Below are 21,038 nucleotides of genomic sequence, written 5' to 3' on the forward strand. Positions count from 1 at the left end.
TGTACTACTAGTTGAATGAATGAGGATAGAGCCGGACAGAGCCTCTATGGCCACTCAGTTTCCCCGATGCTGCCACGTTAGTGTTCTTTGGCAGCCCTGTAGTGTAGTAAGCAGAGGCTTACAGGATGCCCTGGGGGGGCACAATGTACCTGAATGCAGGTAACTGCAAATGGGACGTGACATTACATTCTGCCTTTGTGGTCCTGGGCCCCGGCCTGTACTGCTCACCACATACTTCCATTCTAAAGAGAGAAGGTAGAATTGGAGAAAAGGAGAGATGGATGGCATTTTGAGAGCAAAAAGTAGGATGAGAAGCTGTGGGAATAGGTCAAGAGAGGAAGGGGGAGAGCAGGTCAAAAGAAGACAGAAGTGAGAGATGGATAGACAGGAGATGGAGGAAAAGTTAAGGCCGACCGGATAAGAGGATAAAGGAGAGCAGCACAGGAGAACATGTAGGAGGATGACGTGAGAGGACTGTATGGATCGATTCTGAGATCCTGAGAGAAATAGATAGAGAAATGATAGAGTGAAAGAGAAGAGGGTGAAAGGTGAAGGAAAGCGAGAGATACAGCTGGAGAGAGAAAGACAAGGACCGAGCGACCACGAGAGAATGAAAGAGAGAGCACGAGAGTGCCAGAGGGGGAGGGGGAGGGGCAGGGAAGCTCACAGCCCAGCCAGTCAGACTGTGTGCTGCTCTGCAGGGGAATCTTACCCTGGCAACACAATAGAGGGCAGCACTTGAAAGAGTGTGCCAGCGGGGGAGAGGTGCGGAGGGACCGGTGAACAGATGGAGCTGACTGAGACAAGCTGATCAGCTGACCGACTTCTGCGTGTGTGTGTGTGTACCATTATATAGGACTGCCATGTCCTATTGTCAGGGCAGTTTTGTATGTAGCGATTTTGTTTCTGTTGACAGTCGGCTGCATATGTCCATGACTCTACCACGTCCCTGCACAGACTTTTGTCAGATGTTGTCATTGTCAGTTTAGTTTTTTAGGTCAGCACAGACACACGGATCATGTTTTCCATGAACGGTGCAGAATAAACAGCATGGTGGCTAAACAGTGTCAGGAAGTCTCTAATTTGATCAGTGCACTGATTTGAATTGATATGCCTGAACAGAGAAACCGGGTGCAGATGAAAGAATCATCTCTATGTGGGTGGAATGTATTTCACACTGTGTGTAATAATATGGATATAATATATACTATATATTATGGATATCACACTATACATTATGGATAATAATATTTAGAGTGAATTTGATCTGTATTGGGGGGGGTTAGCTCAGTAAACCTGGATTTAACTTCACAGTTGGGTAGCTAATGACTGCATTAGTCTTTTTACGTCTTTTATTCTCTCTGCCTCTCAGCTTGGCATTGAATTTCATGTTATTGAGTCATCCTCACTACACAGAGAACAGTGATCGTCCCTAGTGGGTGTCCTAGAGAACATCCACTTATCTACTAATCAAATCTCCATCAGGCAGCACTCACTGTATGGCGGATAATACAGTCATCTCTCTGCCACACAATACTGTAGATACCCATTTATTTATGTTGCTTTACTTAAATTCACATTCCCCTTTTCCATATACAATAGAACTGAATAGAATCTGTCATGTGGAAGAATTTGCCACACTCTAGGTGGGAATCCATTTAGCTAGTGTAGGGATCTGGTTTGCTGTTTGGTCCAGATCCCACTGGCAAAGCTACTTACAGTTAAGCTTGTTTCCAGAATCATGTCAAAATAAGACCCTTTCCACTGTGCATTAGAGCTGAAATGGCCTGACTGCCCAACTCTGTGGCTGGCTAACACCGCGGTGTGCTTCTGTTTCACCCCCTACCCTTTACCTTTGCTCAATGGCTTTTGTTGGCGTGGAGCTTCACACCAATTTAGAGGTGCTCGAATATCCGAGCCGACAGAGGAAAAAAAAAATATGTTGATGTGCCCTTAAGCAAGGCACTTCATCTTAATTTGCTCCAGGAGCGCCATATTACTACTATATACAGTACCAATCAAAAGTTTGGATTCCCACTCATTCCAGGGTCTCTCTATTTTTACTATTTTGTACATTGTAGAATAATAGTGAAGACATCAACACTATGAAATAACATACCAAATAAGTGTTAAACAAATCAAAAATAGATTTTAGATTCTTCAAAGTAGCCACCCTTTGCCTTGATGACAGCTTTGCATACTCTTGGCATTCTCTCAACCAGCTTCAAGAGGTAGTCACCTGGAATGCTTTTCCAACAGTCTTGAAGGAGTTCCCACACATGCTGAGTATTTGTTGGCTGCTTTTCTTTCACTCTGCGGTCCAACTCATCCCAAACCATCTCAATTGGGTTGAGGTCGGGTGATTGGAGCCAGGTCATTTGATGCAGCTTCATTAAATAGTATCCGCAAAACACCAGTCTCAACGTCAACAGTGAAGAGGCGACTCCGGGATGCTGGCCTTCTAGGCAGAGTTGCAAAGAGAAAGCCATATCTCAGACTGGCCAATAAAAATAAAAGATTAAGATGGGCAACAGAACAGTTACTGGACAGAGGAACTCTGTCTAGAAGGGCAGCATCCCGGAGTAGCCTCTTCACTGTTGACTTTGAGACTCGTGTTTTGCAGGTACTATTTAATGAAGCTGCCAGTTGGGGACTTGTGAGGCTTCGGTTTCTCAAACTAGACACTAATGTACTGGTCCTCTTGCTCAGTTGTGCCCTGGGGCCTCACACTCATCTTTCTATTCTGGTTAGAGACAGTTTGCGCTGTTCTATGAAGTGAGTAGTACACAGCGTTGTACAAGATCTTCAGTTTCTTGCCAATTTCTCACATGGAATAGCCTTCATTTCTCAGAACAAGAATAGAGTGACGAGTTTCAGAAGAAAGGTCTTTGTTTCTGGCCATTTTGAGCCTGTAATCGAACACACAAATTCTGATGCTCCAGATACTCAACTAGTCTAAAGAAGGCCAGTTGTATTGCTTCTTAAATCAGAACAACAGTTTTCAGCTGTGCTAACATAATTGCAAAAGGGTTTTCTAATGATCAATTTGCCTTTAAAATGATAAACTTGGATTAGCTAACACAACGTGCCATTGGAACACAAGAGTGATGGTTGCTGAAAATGGGCCTTGGTACGCGTACGTACAGTTGAAGTCGGAAGTTTACATACACTTAGGTTGGAGTCATTAAAACTCATTTTTCAACCACTCCACAAATTTCTTGTTAACAAAGTATAGTTTTGGCAAGTTGGTTAGGACATTTACTTTGTGCATGACAAGTAATTTTTCCAACAATTGTTTTCAGACAGATTATTTCACTGTGTCACAATTCCAGTGGGTCAGAAGTTTACATACACCAAGTTGACTGTGACTTTAAACAGCTTGGAAAATTCTAGAAAATGATGTCATGGTTTTAGAAGCTTCTGATTTACATCATTTGAGTCAATTGGAGGTGCACCTGTGGATGTATTTCAAGGCCTACCTTCAAACTCAGTGCCTCTTTCCTTGACATCATGGGAAAATCAAAATAAAAGCCAGACCTCAGAAAAAATATTGTAGACCTCCACAAGTCTGGTTCCTCATTGGGAGCAATTTCCAAACGCCTGAAGGTACCACGTCCATCTGTACAAACAATAGTACGCAAGTATAAACACCATGGGACCACTCAGCCGTCATACCGCTCAGGAAGGAGACGCGTTCTGTCTCCTAGAGATGAAGGTACGAAAAGTGCAAATCAATCCCAGAACAACAGAAAAGGACCTGCTGGAGGAAACAGGTACAAAAGTATCTATATCCACAGTAAAACGAGTCCTATATCGACGTAACCTGAAAGGCCGCTCAGCAAGGAAGAAGCCACTGCTCCAAAACCAGACTCCAGTTTGCAACTGCACATGGGGACAAATATCATACTTTTTGGAGAAATGTCCTCTGGTCTGATGAAACAAAAATGTTTGACCATAAAGACCATCGTTATGTTTGGAGGAAAAAGGGGGAGGCTTGCAAGCCGAAGTACATCATCCCAACCGTGAAGCACGGGGGTGGCAGCATCATGTTGTGGGGGTGCTTTGCTGCAGGAGGGACTGGTGCACTTCACAAAAAGGATGGCATTATGAGGGAGGAAAATTATTTTGATATTTTGAAGAAACATCAAGACATCAGTCAGGAAGTTAAAGCTTGCTCGAAAATGGGTCTTCCTAATGGACAATGACCCCAAGCATACTTCCAAAGTTGTGGCAAAATGGCTTAAGGACAAAGTCAAGGTATTGGAGAACACCAGCGATTAAAACAGAGACTCTTTGTCCCTAGCAAACTCAACAAACGTACGGTGAGGGTTTTTTGTGGTTCCTGAAGCACTGCCTATATGCTTCAGGCACCAACTCATAAGCATGCAACATGGTTGTTTTAACTATATCAGACTGTAAACTGTCTTCCAGGGAGAGAGCAGCTACTACTTCCTGGGCTTTCCCAGACAATTTACACTGCAACAGGAGCGGCCAAACCTCGAGTGGCCAATGCAGCGCAATGGCCACACGCTCAAACGCAGAGAAATACTAATCAACTTCCGACTCCCGGAATGGAGGGACTAAAGCAATATTTTTGCTCACATCGAAGTGGGCTTGATGACAGGCAGGTTGTGGAATCGCGATGGAGCCAGCGTCTAGCTCCAGTTGTCGGATCCTCACCTCCTTGTCGATTTTCGTTTTCCTAATTTCTAAATCAAACTTAATCTGTCTATCTTTTTGCTCCATTTCCAAACGGGCCAGCCTCACCTTTAGCCTTGCAGTCCCGTCTGAACGACCCGAAGCAGAAGATAAAGGGTCATATCGGGGCAATGTAAAGGGGGTACGAGCAACTCCTTCCTCCCCGCCGTCCTCCGACTTGGCATCGGAAGGTTTAACCGTCTCCTCTCCTCATCTTTCAACGAGAAAATTAGTTCTCACTAAACCCTCCCTGACTAGCACCAAAAGCTCAGCCTTTCGGGCTTTCTCAGGGACGAAGAGTCCATAATGATCAGCTATGGTGCAAAGGTCCACTTTACGCAACCCCACCAACTGATCAACAGAGGGCGCTTCAATAAACTGGGAGACTGCTGAGGCAGCCATGGTACACAGCAGCCTACTGAACACGCGTAACTAAACAAGTCATCCAAACTCACAACCTACCAGCACACCTCAATCACAGAGAGCTTAGAGCAGCAGGGTCCGGTGGGTTTAATGATCCCGGATGAGCCCCCATTATGTTACGTACGCCTCTTGGAAGAGGGAACGCAACACCCTGCTACACTCAACTCCCCGTGGAGTGAAAGAAGTATGTGACTGTAGGTGCGGGTAAGGATGACAGAGGCAGAGAATATTACCGTTTACAGGGAATTTATTCTTCCTTCACACGGTAATTTGGGGAAAAGGGGCTGGACGGAACCAAAGCAAAGAAAGTAAAAGTTAGAGCCCCCTCTCCTACCTTACCTACCCCCTACTTACTTATTCTTAACGCCACCTAGCGTGCTAACCAAAATACAGGGGGTGGTCCGCCCAGGTCTAACCTAGTGTGCATAGACAGAGTACATACTACGGGTATATATGTATGCCCGCAGGCCTCTTGCCTAAACACTCCCAAGGTGCCTTCCCCTTCCCCCCTGGGAACAAAAACAGAATAATTACTAACGTAAAGTGAACAATTTCAATAATCAAAAACACTGAGTTCCTTTGGCATACACATACCTCTGCAGGACCGGCTACAAAACACCAACACAGCACATACCAAAACACCAACACAACACATACCAAGAAGCTCTCTCTCCTAACAAAGGAACACTTGCTTTTCAAGCTGCAGAAGGAGTTGGTAATTGCAGACAGCTGTATCTCTTGACGAGAGGGTGAGGTCAGAGCTCCAATCTCCAACTGCTAGTAAAACCAAATGCATGCTTTTCAACCGTTCGCTGCCCGCACCTGCCCGCCTGACTACCATCTCCACCCTGTACGCTTCCATTACTCTACTCAGCAAACTGGATGCAGTCTATCACAGTGCCATCCGTTTTGTCACCAAATCACCTTTTACCACCCGCCACTGCAACCTGTATGCTCTAGTCGGCTAGCCCTCGCTTCATATTCGTCGCCAGACCCACTGGCTCCAGGTCATCTATAAGTCTATGCTAGGTAAAGCTCCGCGTTATCTCAGTTCACTGGTCACGATAACAACACTCACCCGTAGCACACATTCTAGCAGGTATATCTCACTGATCATCCCCAAAGCCAACACCTCATTTGGCTGCCTTTCCTTCCAGTTCTCTGCTGCCAGTGACTCGAAAGATTGCAAAAATCGCTGAAGTTGGAGACTTTTATTTCCCTCACCAACTTTAAACATCAGCTACCTGAGCTGCTAACCGATCGCTGCAGCTGTACATAGTCCATCTGTAAATTGCCCACCCAATCTACCTACCTCATCCCCATACTGTTTTTATTTTATTTACTTTTCTTCTCTTTTGCACACCAGTATTTCTACTTGCACATCATATGCTCATTTATCACTCCAGTGTTAATCTGCTAAATTGTAATTATTCGCTCCTATGGCCTATTTATTGCCTACCTCCTCATGCCTTTTGCACACACTGTATATAGACTTTCTTTTTTTCTACTGTGTCATTGACTTGTTTATTGTGTTATTGGCTTGTTTATTGTTTACTCCATGTGTAACTCTGTTGTTGTCTGTGTCACACTGCTTTGCTTTATCTTGGCCAGGTCGCAGTTGTAAATGAGAACTTGTTCTCAACTAGCCTACCTGGTTAAATAAAAGTGAAATAAAAAATGTTAAATGGGGCCGACCAATCAGCTGCTTGGAATCCAGGAAGCCATCCTGAAACATATACACATCCAAACACATACAAAACACAGAAACTGGGGAATGTAACACCATCACAAAGCCCTGACCTCAATCGTATGGAAAATTTGTGGGCAGAACTGATAAAGCGTGTGCGAGCAAGGAGGCCTACAAACCTGACTCCATTATACCAGCTCTGTCAGGAGGAATGGGCCAAAATTCACCCAACTTATTGTGGGAAGCTTGTCGAAGGGTACCCGAAACATTTGACCAAAGTTAAACAATTTAAAGGCAATGCTACCAAATACTAATTGAGTGTATGTAAAATCTGACCCACTGGGAATGTGGTGAAAGAAATAAAAGCTGATATAAATCATTATCTCTGCTATTATTCTGGCATTTCACATTCTTAAAATAAAGTGTTTGATCATTTTGGTGTTATTTTAATGGACAAAAAATGTGCTTTTCTTTCATAATTTTCTAATTGACCCCAACTTTTGAACTTTGTGTGTGTGTGTGTGTGTGTGTGTGTGTGTGTGGATGAAAATTGTTGTTGAAAATGTTAGTCATTGTCCAGTGATTACTCCTTATTTCAGACATCTTTGTTGATTTGTGTAGAGTAGACCTTTAAAGGTGGTTAGCTTCGAAACGGTCATAGATGTTGTGAACATTGACCTTCCTGGAATGGATTGACTTTAAATATTATCTGAGGCTCAGAATCATGTTACTGGTTTTGTTCGAATGCCATTGCTGTTCTTTTCCTTATCATTATTAGAATTTAAATGGTGGTACAGTCTGGTTAATGGGTGTTGTTGACATAATTGTGCATGAAAATGAAATGTTTTCCTCCTTCCTCTTCTTCTTCCTCCTCTAACCGCTTCAGACGTTGCGAAAGAAAGGCTTTAACGGTTGCAACAGCCCCGAGCCGGACGGGGACGACTCCATCGACCAAAGCCCGTTAAACGATGACAAGTACCGCAAGAACGAGGACCTGGATATCCTGTTCAAGCGCTATGGCGTGAGTACCATCGTCCTCGTCACGTTCTCTAACCTCCCTCTCTCTCCTCTCCTCTCTCTGTTGTGGGAACGAACGGACCAAGGCTCTGAACAAGAAAGAGCACCGGGACTCAGAGAGCCCAGACCCCGAGGAGCCCTTCTCCCTCACCCCCCACACTGAGGAGAAATACAAAAAAATTGACGAGGAGTTTGATAAAATGATGCAGAGCTATAGGCTGTCAGTGAGTACCGTGAGCTGTACCAGAACTGCTGTGTTACCGGACCGGACTGGATTTTACCCAGATCCGGTTGCAGACAGCAACCCAAATACTCACAGAGCACCCCACCACCCCCCACTCCTCTCCATCTCTCACCCACCTCTGTACAAACAATCCCCCTCTGATCGTGTGTGCCCGGGCAAGGATGTCGGGGCGCGGAGCTCAACAGTCTGAATGGAGAGTGGTCACAGGTCTCAGGAATCATTCATAAGCTATTGACAGATTTCATAAAGACTACATAAAAGTGGCATATGAGGATGCCATGGTAAACGGGGCATAACACATTCAAAGCAATACTTCTCATTATTCATTGTCACCCCATTGTTAGTGTGAGAAGAATCGTACAAATGAATGCTTTTCAAGGGCGTTAGTTTTACAGATAAAGTGTGACCATCTAGGTTCGGATAGGCTGTTCCTCATTTTCCAGGGTGTTTGTCAGACACTCTCCAGGGCCTCGTAATTGGCACACTGCCACGGTTCATTGCCTCTTTTATTCCTCTCTACGGTGCCAATTTTTTTATGATTCATTATTTTCCACCAGGGCTCAATAATGCCATTAACGTCAGTTTAATGAGGAGCACTCAATTTCAACCAGGCTTCCTGTCTGATCTGGCCTCCCTATTGGTCACGAGGAATGGGACTTTGTCTATCGAGTTCCCGTCGGGCCAATGTGAAGGACTTTACTGCTCACAGGATGAGCTGAACTGGAGATATACACACCTATCCCTGACTTAAGCCCTGGTTTTTTAGAATGTATTATACAACATGTACTACAATGTATTGCGTAATCTGTATTATGCAGGATATTGTCACGAAGACAAAAAACCCAATGGTGATGGAAAGGTTTTGTTCTCCAAAACTGATAATATTATCACACACCCAACCACTCACTTACATTAAAGCAGCGGTTCAGCAAAAAACGTTTCTCTCTATTGAATGAATTCAGTGAATACCACTTATCCTGCATTTAACCTAAGCCATATCTCCAACACTTTGGTGTTTGTGGTGAGCTGAAATAGCTCCTAAAAGCATTTCTGATTAGAATGAATTCTATTCTTCTTCTATCTGACACCCCCTGGAGAGTGTAGCTCCCACCCCAGACGATTGGAAGCAAGCTTGCGCTGGCTTTGGCCCCCCATCCCCCACCTTGCCCGGCACACCTTTCACAGGGCCTACTGTAGCAAACGGAAGCATACAGCACCAATCTCCCTCAACAGCATCATAATCTACCAACATGACAGCTAGGGGGCTGGGATATACACGCTTAATCCCACTCGTACTGCAATCCCCGGAGTCGAGTAGAAAGTGCTAGGGAGCATAGGGAGGCTAGGCAGGCTATAGGCATGTACAGGATTATAAGGCAAGACTGGAACTTGCCAATTGGTGACACAGCTGATTTAGCTTTTCAGATTTAAGTGATGTTCCTTAATATTGTTTGCAATGTTATGTGTTGTGTTTGTTTGAAATTAACTGTGACTGTCAGAAAATTTGTTCTAAAAAGAGAGACAAATTTTCCTTATTTCTCTGTCATTTGAAGTTATTTTAGAAATCTTTAAAGCACTTGTTTTCCCTCCTGTATTCCAACAATACTAAGATAAAAGCTGAGCATTATTTTTGTGAAACGATTCGATCTAATTGCATTATACAGAGTATTCACTGGTGAGATCAACATTGTAGTCAAATATCAAGGACCTTTAAAGGTCAACCGAATGTTGTTTGAAAGTTGTTTTTGTGGTTTTAATCCATCACTGCTAACAAATAGGATGAGACGTTCCCTAAAGTTGAAAGGGAAACTTTCAAAGGCTTCTAGGACAAGAGGGAGGGAAGGAAAGTAGGGCATGAGTTTAATTCATTCTGATACCCTCGCATCTAGGAAATACACCAATGTAGCGCGCCGCTGAGAAAAATAGGTTTGTTTTTTATTATGCTGTTGAAGGCCTTGAGCTGCCTTCAATGAACCCACTTAGCCCAAGGAAAAGCTGAAAGACTATTATTTATCCAATATGATTAACTTTAGGGCCTTTATAATGCCTTGTACTTGACACAATGAAGAGTCACTCTACTCTAGTATTAAGATTATGCACACTGACAGTTATCTGACCTAACTTAGCAATACCACTGAATAACTTGTTATCCAAGAGATATCTGTCCAAATGGCACAGCACAGTTTAGTGTACATCAGTGTAGTACTAAACAGTATTTTAATGAGTGTACGATAAGTGTATGTAGGAAGTGCTGTCCCAGTGTTGTATGCTCCACGTTTCCACACCTCTGCCCCCTCACACTAACCCCACTTCCATCCCTCCACCCATCCATCCATCCATCCCTCCCTCCTCTCTGCCTGGCCAGTGTGCAGTTCTGCAGTGCTTTAACCTTCTGCCTTATATTGTAGACTACCTCTCCAGACGCCAGACCTGCCCACCAGCATGCCCAGTAGGCTTACCCATTTGGGCTTTCTCTGTCTCTCTCTCTCTCTGTCTTTGTCTTTCTCTTTATTTCTCTTTTTTCTTCTCTCCCCTACCCTCACTTGCGCTTTCTTTCTTTCTCTGCCTTTTTCTCTCTCAGTTTCTGGTGCTCTGGGATTTGAGACATCTCTATTACTGTGGCGTCCAAGGCAGATTGGTTTTGTCACCATAGTCCCCTGAACATTCTTGCCATATACAGCATATTGAGTGAAGTTGTGTACGTGACATGACACCCTCGCAGGTCTTATGGGTCAGAGGAGCTACAGCACTAGTGACAGCCCGGATGCCTTTCTGTCTTTACGTTACCTAGCACTGTTGTTGTTCGTAACTAGAACAGGATAATACAGACACAGACTAATACTCAGTCTACTAAAATGCTATAAAGAAAGGAAAAGGTTACACTCAGTCTCGCCACATTGACAAATAGTTTGTCACAAGAATGACAGGACTCTTATCAGATTATGACAGATACAATACAAAACACACAATATCAAAAGAACTTAGTCTCCTCTGCTCTCCTTTCTTCCCCTGTATAGCATCACACATACATCCCAGATGTAAACTTGTGGAATACGCTGTAGGCTAACGGGAAAGAAGGTCGATATGATGGACAGAGTAGAGCATCTTCTTTCTCTCTTTTTAAACTGGGTCCCACTCAGCACATACAGTACCAGGCCACGCTTGGCCCATATTCTATATATAGAGGCCCTGCCTGCTTTCTGCCATGATGAGGAAAACAGGGTGAAATGGGTTACAGGCAGAAGAGTGGACAACCCTGGCCTGGGTCCTGTCTCTGATTAGGACCTGGTGTTGGGCTGGGTCACACGGCTAGTATTATTTAGCTGACTCAGGACCTGTTCAAAGCTATTTGCTAACTACACTTCTTATACTTTGAGAAAGCAGTCCTTGATACTTTAGAGAACGTTTTAGGGACTAGTTATATACATTTTTAAGGGTAAACGTTTACTTCAAGGTAAAAGTAAGAAAATTAGCAGTCAACTTCTCAGGTAGAGGCTACATATCAGATACTCAAATTTCCAAGCAAAAAAAACAAACAAAAAAACAAAACAAAGACTTTCCCCCCCATAGTTTCTCTTCAATTTTCCCTGCAATTAAAGATACTATGTGGGGTCATGAGATGTATAATATGACATGTCACCAATAACCAATGCAATAACAATCCCATGTAGCTTTTATGATGTACACATAACCTTGCATGTGATCTGAAAGCAAACACTTTTTCAGCTTCTTGTTTCCACAAGTCACTTGCATGCTAACAAATCCTGTGCATTAGTATGTGTGTGTGCTTGTGCGTGCACATGCTTCTGAGAGTGTGTGTTAGTGTCTTTAACATTATACATGTGCCCATCGTGCGGTTACATTTCTAAGCCCCTCCTCTTCCTGTCTCTCCTCCAGTCAGCCGTCCCACAGCCCACCTTCTCCATGCCCGTCACGGTGCCAGTGTCCAATCAAAACGCTCTCCAGTTCAGTAACTCTGGCGGTCTGGTCACAACCTCCTTCGTCACCTCCACCCTCACAGACCCCCGCCTGCTGTCGCCACAGCAACCATCTCTCCAGAGGAACACTGGGTCTCCAGGGTTACCACAGCGACCGGCCAGCGCAGGTAAGGAACAGAGTGGACGGTGGTTAATGGTTGACTTCATCACAAGTTCACGTTTTATTTGTCACATGCACAAGTACAGTGACATGCTTAACTTGCAAGCCATACACAACAGTGCAGTAATTTTGAAAAAATGCATTATCAAAATAGTATAACTAATAATACTAAATAAAAACAGGACAAATAAGAGAGGAAGCTATATACGGGGGCAGTGCCAATACAACATGTGCAGGAATACTGGAGTATTTGAGATGTACTGTATATGTAGGCAGGGATTAGGAGAAAGTGTCTGGTAGCAGGATAGATGATGATGATGATAATAATAATAGTAAACAGTATGGCAGCAGCATAAGTTGTGTGTGTGCACACGAGTGTAAATGAAGGCGTGATAGGCGGATTATACAAAACATTAAGAACACCTGCCCTTTCTAGGACAGACTGACCAGGTGAATCCAGGTGAAGGCTATGATCCCTTATTGATGTCACTTGTTAAATCCACTTCAATCAGTGTAGATGAAGGGAAGGAGACAGGTTAAAGAAGGATTTTTAAGCCTTGAGACACGGAGTGTGTATGTATGCAATTCAGAGGGTGAAAGGACAAGACAAAAGATTTAAGTTCCTTTGAACGGGGTCCGGTAGGTGGCAGGCGCACTGGTTTGTGTCAAGAACTGCAACGCTGCTGGGTTTTTCACGCTCAACAGTGTGTATCAAAAACGGTCCACCACCCAAAGGACATCCAGCCAACTTGACACAACTGTGGTAAGCGTTGGAGTCAACATGGGCCAGCTTTCGACACCTTGTAGAGTCCATGCCCGATGAGTTGAAGCTGTTCTGAGGGCAACAGGGGGTGCAACTCAATATTAGGAAGGTGTTTATAATGTTTGGTATACTCAGTGTACATGTAAACAGGGCTGAAAAGTGACTGGTAGCAGGAATATATAAATACTTATGGTAATATACTAATGGTAATATATACATGTAAACTGGATAAATGGTAATGACAATCAATAATCAATGAGCAGCAGCGTAGTGGTAGTAATAGATCTAATCAATAATCATTTTAGCAGCAGGGGAGGTGTGAGGGGGAGCAGTAGTTGTTAGCCATTGAACAGTCTTATGGCCAAGGGATATAAGCTTTGGTAATCTTTCAGGCCTTTCTCAGACACCGCCTAGCATGTACGTCCTGGATTGCTGGGAGCTCAACCCTAGTGATGCACTTGGCTGTCTGCACCGCCCTCTGTAGGGTCTTCCTGTCGAGGGTGGTGCAGTTGCCATACCAGACAGGATGCTCTCGATGGTGCAGCTGTAAATGTTCCTAAGGATCTGAGGGGCTCTGCCAAATCGTTTCACCCACATCTGTGCTGGTGTCAGAGGACCATGTTAAGTCCTCAGTAATGTGAACACTGAGGAACTTGAAGCTCTTGACCCTCTCCACTGCGGCCCCGTCGATATGGATCGGGGTGTGCACCTGCTCCGGTTTCCTGTAGTCCACAATCAGCTCCTTGGTCTTGCTGACGTTGAGAGAGAGGTTGTTGTCTTGGCACCACACTGCCAGGTCTCTGACCTCCTCCCTGTAGGCTGTCTCATCGCCGTTAGTGATCAGGCCTACCATTGTCGTGTAATCAGCAAACTTGATGATGGAGTTAGTTGTGCGTGGCCACACAGTCATGGGTGAACAGGGAGTACAAGATGGGGCTAAGCACACACCCCTGGGGGCCCCATGTTAAGGATCAGCGTGGCTTAGGTATTGTTGCCTACTCTTACCACCTGAAGTTTACCCGTCAGGAAGTCCAGGATCTAGGGAGGTGTTCAGTCCCAGGTTCCTGAACTTGGTGACGAGCTTGGCGGGCACTATGGTGTTGAAGTCTGAGCTGTAGTCGGTGAACAGCATCAATGTTATGGATTCAGCATTGTTCATGTTCTTCATGTTTTCTTAGCAATTGTTACCATTCACATCCACTCGTATGTGCAACTTGTCCTTTTCAACATGGCCACCGTCTTCTGTTCTTCCCTCCACAGGTGCTCTATTAGGAGGTGAACTGAACAACTCCAACGGAGGATGCCCGAGCCCAGTTCGTAAGTGACGTCTACTTCTGCTAAAATACCTAGTTGTGTTTGAGTAGTTTTTACTTAGCAAATAAGATGATACCGTATACACAGTGAACTGCGTCTCTCTGTTGTAGCTGTGACAATAGATTATTAGCTTGTTAGTTTTTACCCTTCATGACTTTCCTTGACGTGAATGCAGTTGTGGGTTATAGTAAAGCATAAAAGGTGTATGGATTACACTTTGGGACAGACTCCACTGTTTGGTGGAAGAGAAAAAGATGTCAGGATAGCTGGTCGATGGCAACCGCCACAAACACTGACACTTATGTACTCAAACACACACACACACACACACACACCTGTTGGCCAGCGACAGCTGAGGGTCACAGGAAAGCCACTTGTAAAAAGCCCAGGGGGTTGAGGAAAGGGAACGAGAGAGAATGAAAGACTGAGGAAAAAAGGGAGAAAGAGGGGTAGAGAGAGACATGAATGACATGAACACTCTGGCCTAGCATCTCCACCGTCTCCTCACCCCCCTTCTTCTGTCTACTCTGACCCTGTTTTCTCCCTCCCTCTCTCTGTCCTTCTCTCCCTCTATCGCAGCTGTTCCCCCATGTCCCCCCCCCCTTCCACACACACACACACTCCAATCCCTCCTGGTTCAAACTGTACCTTGTCTTGGCAGAGCCATCTCCTCAGAGGTGACTTTGACACCAGCCAGAGCCTCACTTCTAATCTAATTCCTCTCGGCATACAGTCATAGGTAGATGACAATATTATCAGATATTGTGCTACAATATCTTCCCCAAAACTGAATGACTGTATTATTGTATTGAGAAGAGGCACTAAGCACAAAATCTTAATTTACATTTTGTGAGCATAGGTTCGGCTTTCACATTGATATCAATGAAAGACTCGTACGACAATGAGTTACACATTCATATCTGAAGTTTCAGAATCAGACCCAAGTCACAAAGTCATGGAACAGTAGTCACGATGCCTTTCTATCTCTAAACTGGGGTTGTCTCAGTAACCTTCCAGTGCAGTAAACAGTGCAGTGGTCCCAAGACGCAGCTCAAGTGACTCACCCTGCTAGCCCACTGTCTCTCTCTCTCTCTTCCCCCTCCTCCCTCCACATCCCGTCCTCCTCCCCCTTGCTCTGTCGTTCTCAGCTGTTGAACACAGAACCAGGCTCTGGGCTCAGGGAATGTCACCATTGACGTCACCCGGCATTCCTGAGATTCCCACACCCGGCACTGGGTGTAATAGGAGTAGAACCTGGGAGAGAGAACACACACACTCACACTCACACAGGTATACACTAAAACACATATGGTGATGCATACATACAACATATAAACAGTTAGAAACATACATGAACATACAGTTGAAGTCGGAAGATTACATAAACTTAGGTTGGAGTCATTAATACACGTTTTTCAACCACTCCACAAATTTCTTGTTAACAAACTATAGTTTTGGCAAGTAGGTTAGGACATCTACTTTGTGCATGACACAAGTAATTTTTCCAACAATTGTTTACAGACAGATTATTTCACTTATAATTCACTGTATCACAATTCCAGTGGGTCAGAAGTTTACATACACTAAGTTGACTGTGACAGCTTGGAAAATTCCAGAAAATTATGTCATGGCTTTAGAAGCTTCTGATAGGCTAATTGACATCATTTGAGTCAATTGGAGGCCTCAGAAAAAAAATTGTGGACCTACACAAGTCTGGTTCATTCTTGGGAGCAATTTGCAAACACCTGAAGGTACCACATTCATCTGTGCAAACAATAGTACGCAAGTATAAACACCATGGGACCACGCAGCCGTCATACCGCTCAGGAAGGAGACGCATTCTGTCTTCTAGAGATGAACGTACTTTGGTGCGAAAAGTGCAAATCAATCCCAGAACAGCAGAAAAGGATCTTGTGAATATGCTGGAGGAAACAGGTACAAAAGTATCTATATCCACAGTAAAACGAGTCCTATATCGACATAACCTGAAAGGCCGCTCAGCAAGAAAGAAGCCACTGCTCCAAAACCGCCATAAAAAAGCCAGACTATGGTTTGCAACTGCACATGGGGATAAAGATTATACTTATTGGAGAAATGTCCTCTGGTCTGATGAAACAAAAATAGAACTGTTTGGCCATAATGACCATCGTTATGTTTGGAGAAAAAAGGGGTAGGCTTGCAAGCCGAAGAACACCATCCCAACCGTGAAGCATGGGGGTGGCAGCATCATGTTGTTGGGGTGCTTTGCTGCAGGAGGGACTGGTGCACTTCACAAAAAGGATGGCATCATGAGGGAGGAAAATTATGTGGATATATTGAAGCAACATCTCAAGACATCAGTCAGGAAGTTAAAGCTTGGTCGCAAATGGGTCTTCCAAATGGACAGTGACCCCAAGCATATTTCCAAAGTTGTGGCAAAATGGCTTAAGGACAACAAAGTCAAGGTATTGGAGTGGCCATCACAAATCCATGACCTCAATCCCATAGAAGATTTGTGGGCAGAACTGAAAAAGTGTGTGTGAGCAAAGAGGCCTACAAACCTGACTCCAGCTCTGTCAGGAGGAATGGGCCAAAATTCACCCAACTTATTGTGGGAAGCTTGTTGGAAGGCTACCCGAAACGTTTGACCCAAGTTAAGCAATTTAAAGGCAATGCTACCAAATACTAATTGACTGTATGTAGACTTCTGACCCACTGGGAATGTTATGAAAGAAATAAAAGCTGAAGTAAATAATTTTCTCTACTATTATTCTGACATTTCACATTCTTAAAATAAAGTTGTGATCTTGTGAATTGAGTTGTGAATTTTTACTAGGATTAAATGTCAGGAATTGTGAAAAACTGAGTTTAAATGTATTTGGCTAATGTGTATGTAAACTTCCGACTTCAACTGTGTACTTACACAAACACATGCATGGATAAACATTCACATAGACACATAATGAGTGTGAATTCTTACACACTAGAGCCCTGTTGTTCAAAGAGCCCAGGGCCTGGGGCCAACATCTGACTAACACACGTTCTTTCTCCTCCTTCTTCTCCCTCTGTTGCTGGGGTAGATGAGTGAGTGTCCGGTTTCTTAGAGGAAGGACTGAGCGAGTGTCTGTGTCTGCTAGGTTGGGTACAACACAAAAAGCCACCATCGCCCTGTTCCGCTTTTCCCTCGGCTGTGGCTCACACTCACCTAAATTCCCATATTCCCATCCCTAAACACCTCAGTACAAAGTAACCTTCACTGGCTGCCCAGAGTTCTCTATCCAGTTGTGAATGGCGTAAGCAAACTTATGATAACTGTTACGCATTTTTATGTTTGATGGAGGTAGTGTGTTATTGATACTGCTGCCACCAATGAGTCTGGAACAAACATCATTCTCTCCTTGCCACCCGTCTGTCTGTCTGTCTGTCTGTCTGTCTGTCTGTCTGTCTGTCTGTCTGTCTGTCTGTCTGTCTGTCTGTCTGTCTGTCTGTCTGTCTGTCTGTCTGTCTGTCTGTCTGTCTGTCTGTCTGTCTGTCTGTCTGTCTGTCTGTCTGTCTGTCTGTCTGTCTTCTGTCTGTCTCTGTCTGTCTGTCTGTCTGTCTGTCTGTCTGTCTGTCTGTCTGTCTGTCTGTCTGTCTGTCTGTCTGTCTGTCTGTCTGTCTGTCTGTCTGTCTGTCTGTCTGTCTGTCTGTCTGTCTGTCTGTCTGTCTGTCTGTCTGTCTGTCTGTCTGTCTGTCTGTCTGTCTGTCTGTCTGAACTGAAGTATGTGTGACTGAACTGAAGTATGTGTGACTGAACTGAAGTATGTGTGACTGAGATGAAATGGTGTCACATTCTGGTAGCATCTGGGACACGTCATGGAGCAACTTTTATCTGCTGTCGCAGAACCCTGCCCAGCTCTAGGGAGTGTGTGAGCATGCGTGCGTAGTTGCGTGTCTGAATGTGCGTCTGCCCACAGTATGTGCGTATGTCTCTTTGTATCTCTCTCTCTGTCTGTGTGTGTGTGTGTGTGTCTGTCTGTGTTTGCCTGGTTGTGTTCCTGACAGTGCTGGGAAAGTCCCCAGCTCCCCCATCCACACAGTGAGCCTGTCTTTCTTTGAGTCAACGGCTCCTTTTAACCAAGTAAGGGGAAATCAGTCTGACGGTCTGTCCCATGGCAAGAAGGAATGCTGTTGTCTGAGTAGCTTGATGCTGTCCCAGATTAACACTGCTCACCATTGAGCCGTTGATGGATAGACCTTCATAATGAGTGAAACCAAAACAAAGCATATGCAGTTTGATTTGTAAACAATACAAATATTAGAGGTATTTATTTGTTTTTTATTGTGTCTTATGAGACAACAACACATTAGGAGGTTGGAATGTCTTGAGTAAAAACAAAAGGTAGTTTCTCTTAGGGGTGTGTCACATGACATGAACTAAAGGGGACTATCTGAATGTTGACATCCCGTAGGGTTGACATAGGTTTGACATTGCTCCTGTAGAGAAAAGCTATGACGTTTTGTAGTGTTACAGTGTAATGCGTGAAAGGGTCAAACGAGTAATGTTTACAGATTCATGCTATTATTCACAGTGTTACATTTGTCCTACATTAAGTGAGAGGTATACACACACCACACAAACACTCCATACATTCCTTAACACCATATTAATATCTCCTCTCCGTCTCCCTCTCAACCAGCGAACGGCTACATCAGTGCCAGGGCCTCCCCCGGCCTCCTCTCCGTCTCCAACGGCAACAGCCTGGGGAAAGTAGTCCCGGCCAAGTCTCCACCTCCGCCCAGCCCTCAGATGGTGAACAGCCGCAAGCCTGATCTCCGGGTCATCACCTCCCAGAGCGGCAAGAGCCTGATGCAGCTGGTGAGCCGCAGAGAGATCCACTACGGGAGCCCTACTGGCCCAAACTGAGTCTGTTGTTTTCTCACATTGATTAATGCTTCATTGGTGTCCCGCTAGTCACAAAACAATGGGGTGCTGAATCTTTATGAATTTTTGGTATTTGGTATTTTATTAAGATCCCCATTAGCTGTTGCAAAAGCAGCAGCTACTCTTCCCGGGGTCCACACACAACATGAAACATTATACAGAATGACATAATACTGAACATCAATAGACAAGAACAGCTCAAAGATAGAACTACATACATTTTTTAAAAAGGGCACACAGCCTACATATCAATGCATACACACAAACTATCTAGGTCAAATCTCTGTTCCTTCTGAGATAAACATTTAATACCTAAACAAAGCGTACGCTGTTTGATCTGTAAACGGTTGAAATATGAGATGTATTTATTTATTATTGTGTCTTGTGACTGAACTCAACACATTTTAGGAGGTTGGGATGTCTACAGTAATAACAAAGTTTTGTTTCTCAGAGTGGTGTCACTCGGAAGTTCACATATTTGTCTACAAAACAGATGCTGAGTCATTATTAGTTTATAAAGTAATTGAACAATTAATAGGACAGCAATTATAGTAAGATTAAATTCAAAGGTTGATTTTGGCACTCAAACTGAGTGTGGCTTTAGACTGTGCTAAAGAAGGATTGACGTCAAAATGCATCCGTGCATCTCGTCATAATTACTGTTCTGAATTTGAGTGCGTGAGGAAATAGTCCCCTGGATGCTGATCTGAGTTCAGTTTTGCATTTCCCCTTAATGAGCCCAATGGTTAAGGTTAGGATTGGGGGCTGATCCTGGATCAGCAGGTTAGTACAGAGCTGTAACCCGTGTTCTCTGTCCTACTGCCCCTGCAGACCGATGAGGAGCTGGAGTTGGTGAGTGAGGTGAATAGAAACTCCTCCTAGACTTGACTGTGGTTGCTGTGTCAACACTGTGGTCTCACAGGCATGAGTGTCATACTGATATACTGTCATACTGGAATATTAGTAAATCATTAGTATACAGTACTTACAGTGTAGTATCGAATAGGAGCACAGTACAATGTACAGTACCAGTCAAAAGTTTGGACACACCTACTCATTCCAGGGGTTTTCTTTATTTTTACTATTTTCTACATTGTAGAATAATAGTAAAGACATCAAAACTATGAAATAACACACATGGAATCATGTGGTAACCAAAAAGTGTCAAATAGCCCTTACACAGCCTAGAAGTGTGTTTTGGGTCATTGTCCTGTTGAAAAACAAATGATAGTCCCACTAAGCGCAAACCAGATGGGATGGCGTCCCGCTGCAGAATGCTGTGGTAGCCGTGATGGTTAAGTGTGCCTTGAATTCTAAATAAACCATTGACAGTGTCACCAGCAAAGCACCCCCACACCATCACACCTCCTCCTCGATGCTTAACGGTTGGAACCACACATGCGGAGATCATCCGTTCACCTACTCTTGTGTATCACAAAGACACGGCGGTTGGAACCAAAAATCTCACATTTGGACTCATCAGACCAAAGGACAGATTTCCACCAGTCTAATGTCCATTGCTCGTGTTTTTTGGCCCAAACAAGTCTCTTCTTCTTATTGGTGTCCTTTAGTAGTGATTTCTTTGCAGTAATTCAACTACGAAGGCCTGATTCACACAGTCTCCTCTGAACAGTTGATGTTGAGATGTCTGTTACTTGAACTCTGAAGCATTTATTTGGGCTACAATCTGAGGTGCAGTTAACTGTAATGAATGTATCCTCTGCAGCAGAGAACTCTGGGTCTTCCATTCCTGTGGCAGCCAGTTTCATCATAGCGCTTGATGGTTTTTGCGACTGCATTTTCCTGATTAACTGACCTTCATGTCTTAAAGTAATGATGGACTGTCTTTTCTCTTTGCTTATTTGATCTGTTCTTGCCATAATATGGACTT

At 44.1% G+C, this 21,038-nt stretch overlaps 1 protein-coding gene across 10 annotated transcripts in view; it reads left to right on the top strand.

Annotated features, from left to right (window-relative positions):
- Nucleotides 1-21,038, top strand: part of LOC115176807 (myocyte enhancer factor 2d) — a 79,363-nt gene that overhangs the window by 46,770 nt on the left and 11,555 nt on the right. For 5 of the 10 annotated variants that reach the window (XM_029737123.1, XM_029737124.1, XM_029737117.1 and 2 more), the window contains exons 4-8: nt 7,912-8,049; nt 11,967-12,174; nt 14,191-14,247; nt 18,903-19,081; nt 19,979-20,008. In XM_029737123.1, coding sequence (XP_029592983.1) covers nt 7,912-8,049; nt 11,967-12,174; nt 14,191-14,247; nt 18,903-19,081; nt 19,979-20,008 — 612 coding nt within the window. Of the gene's footprint in view, nt 1-7,694; nt 7,830-7,911; nt 8,050-11,966; nt 12,175-14,190; nt 14,248-18,902; nt 19,082-19,978; nt 20,009-21,038 lie in introns of all 10 variants that reach the window. The other 5 variants (XM_029737120.1, XM_029737119.1, XM_029737121.1 and 2 more) reach the window with 5 other exon arrangements.

This window comes from Salmo trutta, chromosome 37 (genome assembly GCF_901001165.1).
Source record: "Salmo trutta chromosome 37, fSalTru1.1, whole genome shotgun sequence".
Classification (NCBI taxonomy): Eukaryota; Metazoa; Chordata; class Actinopteri; order Salmoniformes; family Salmonidae; genus Salmo; species Salmo trutta.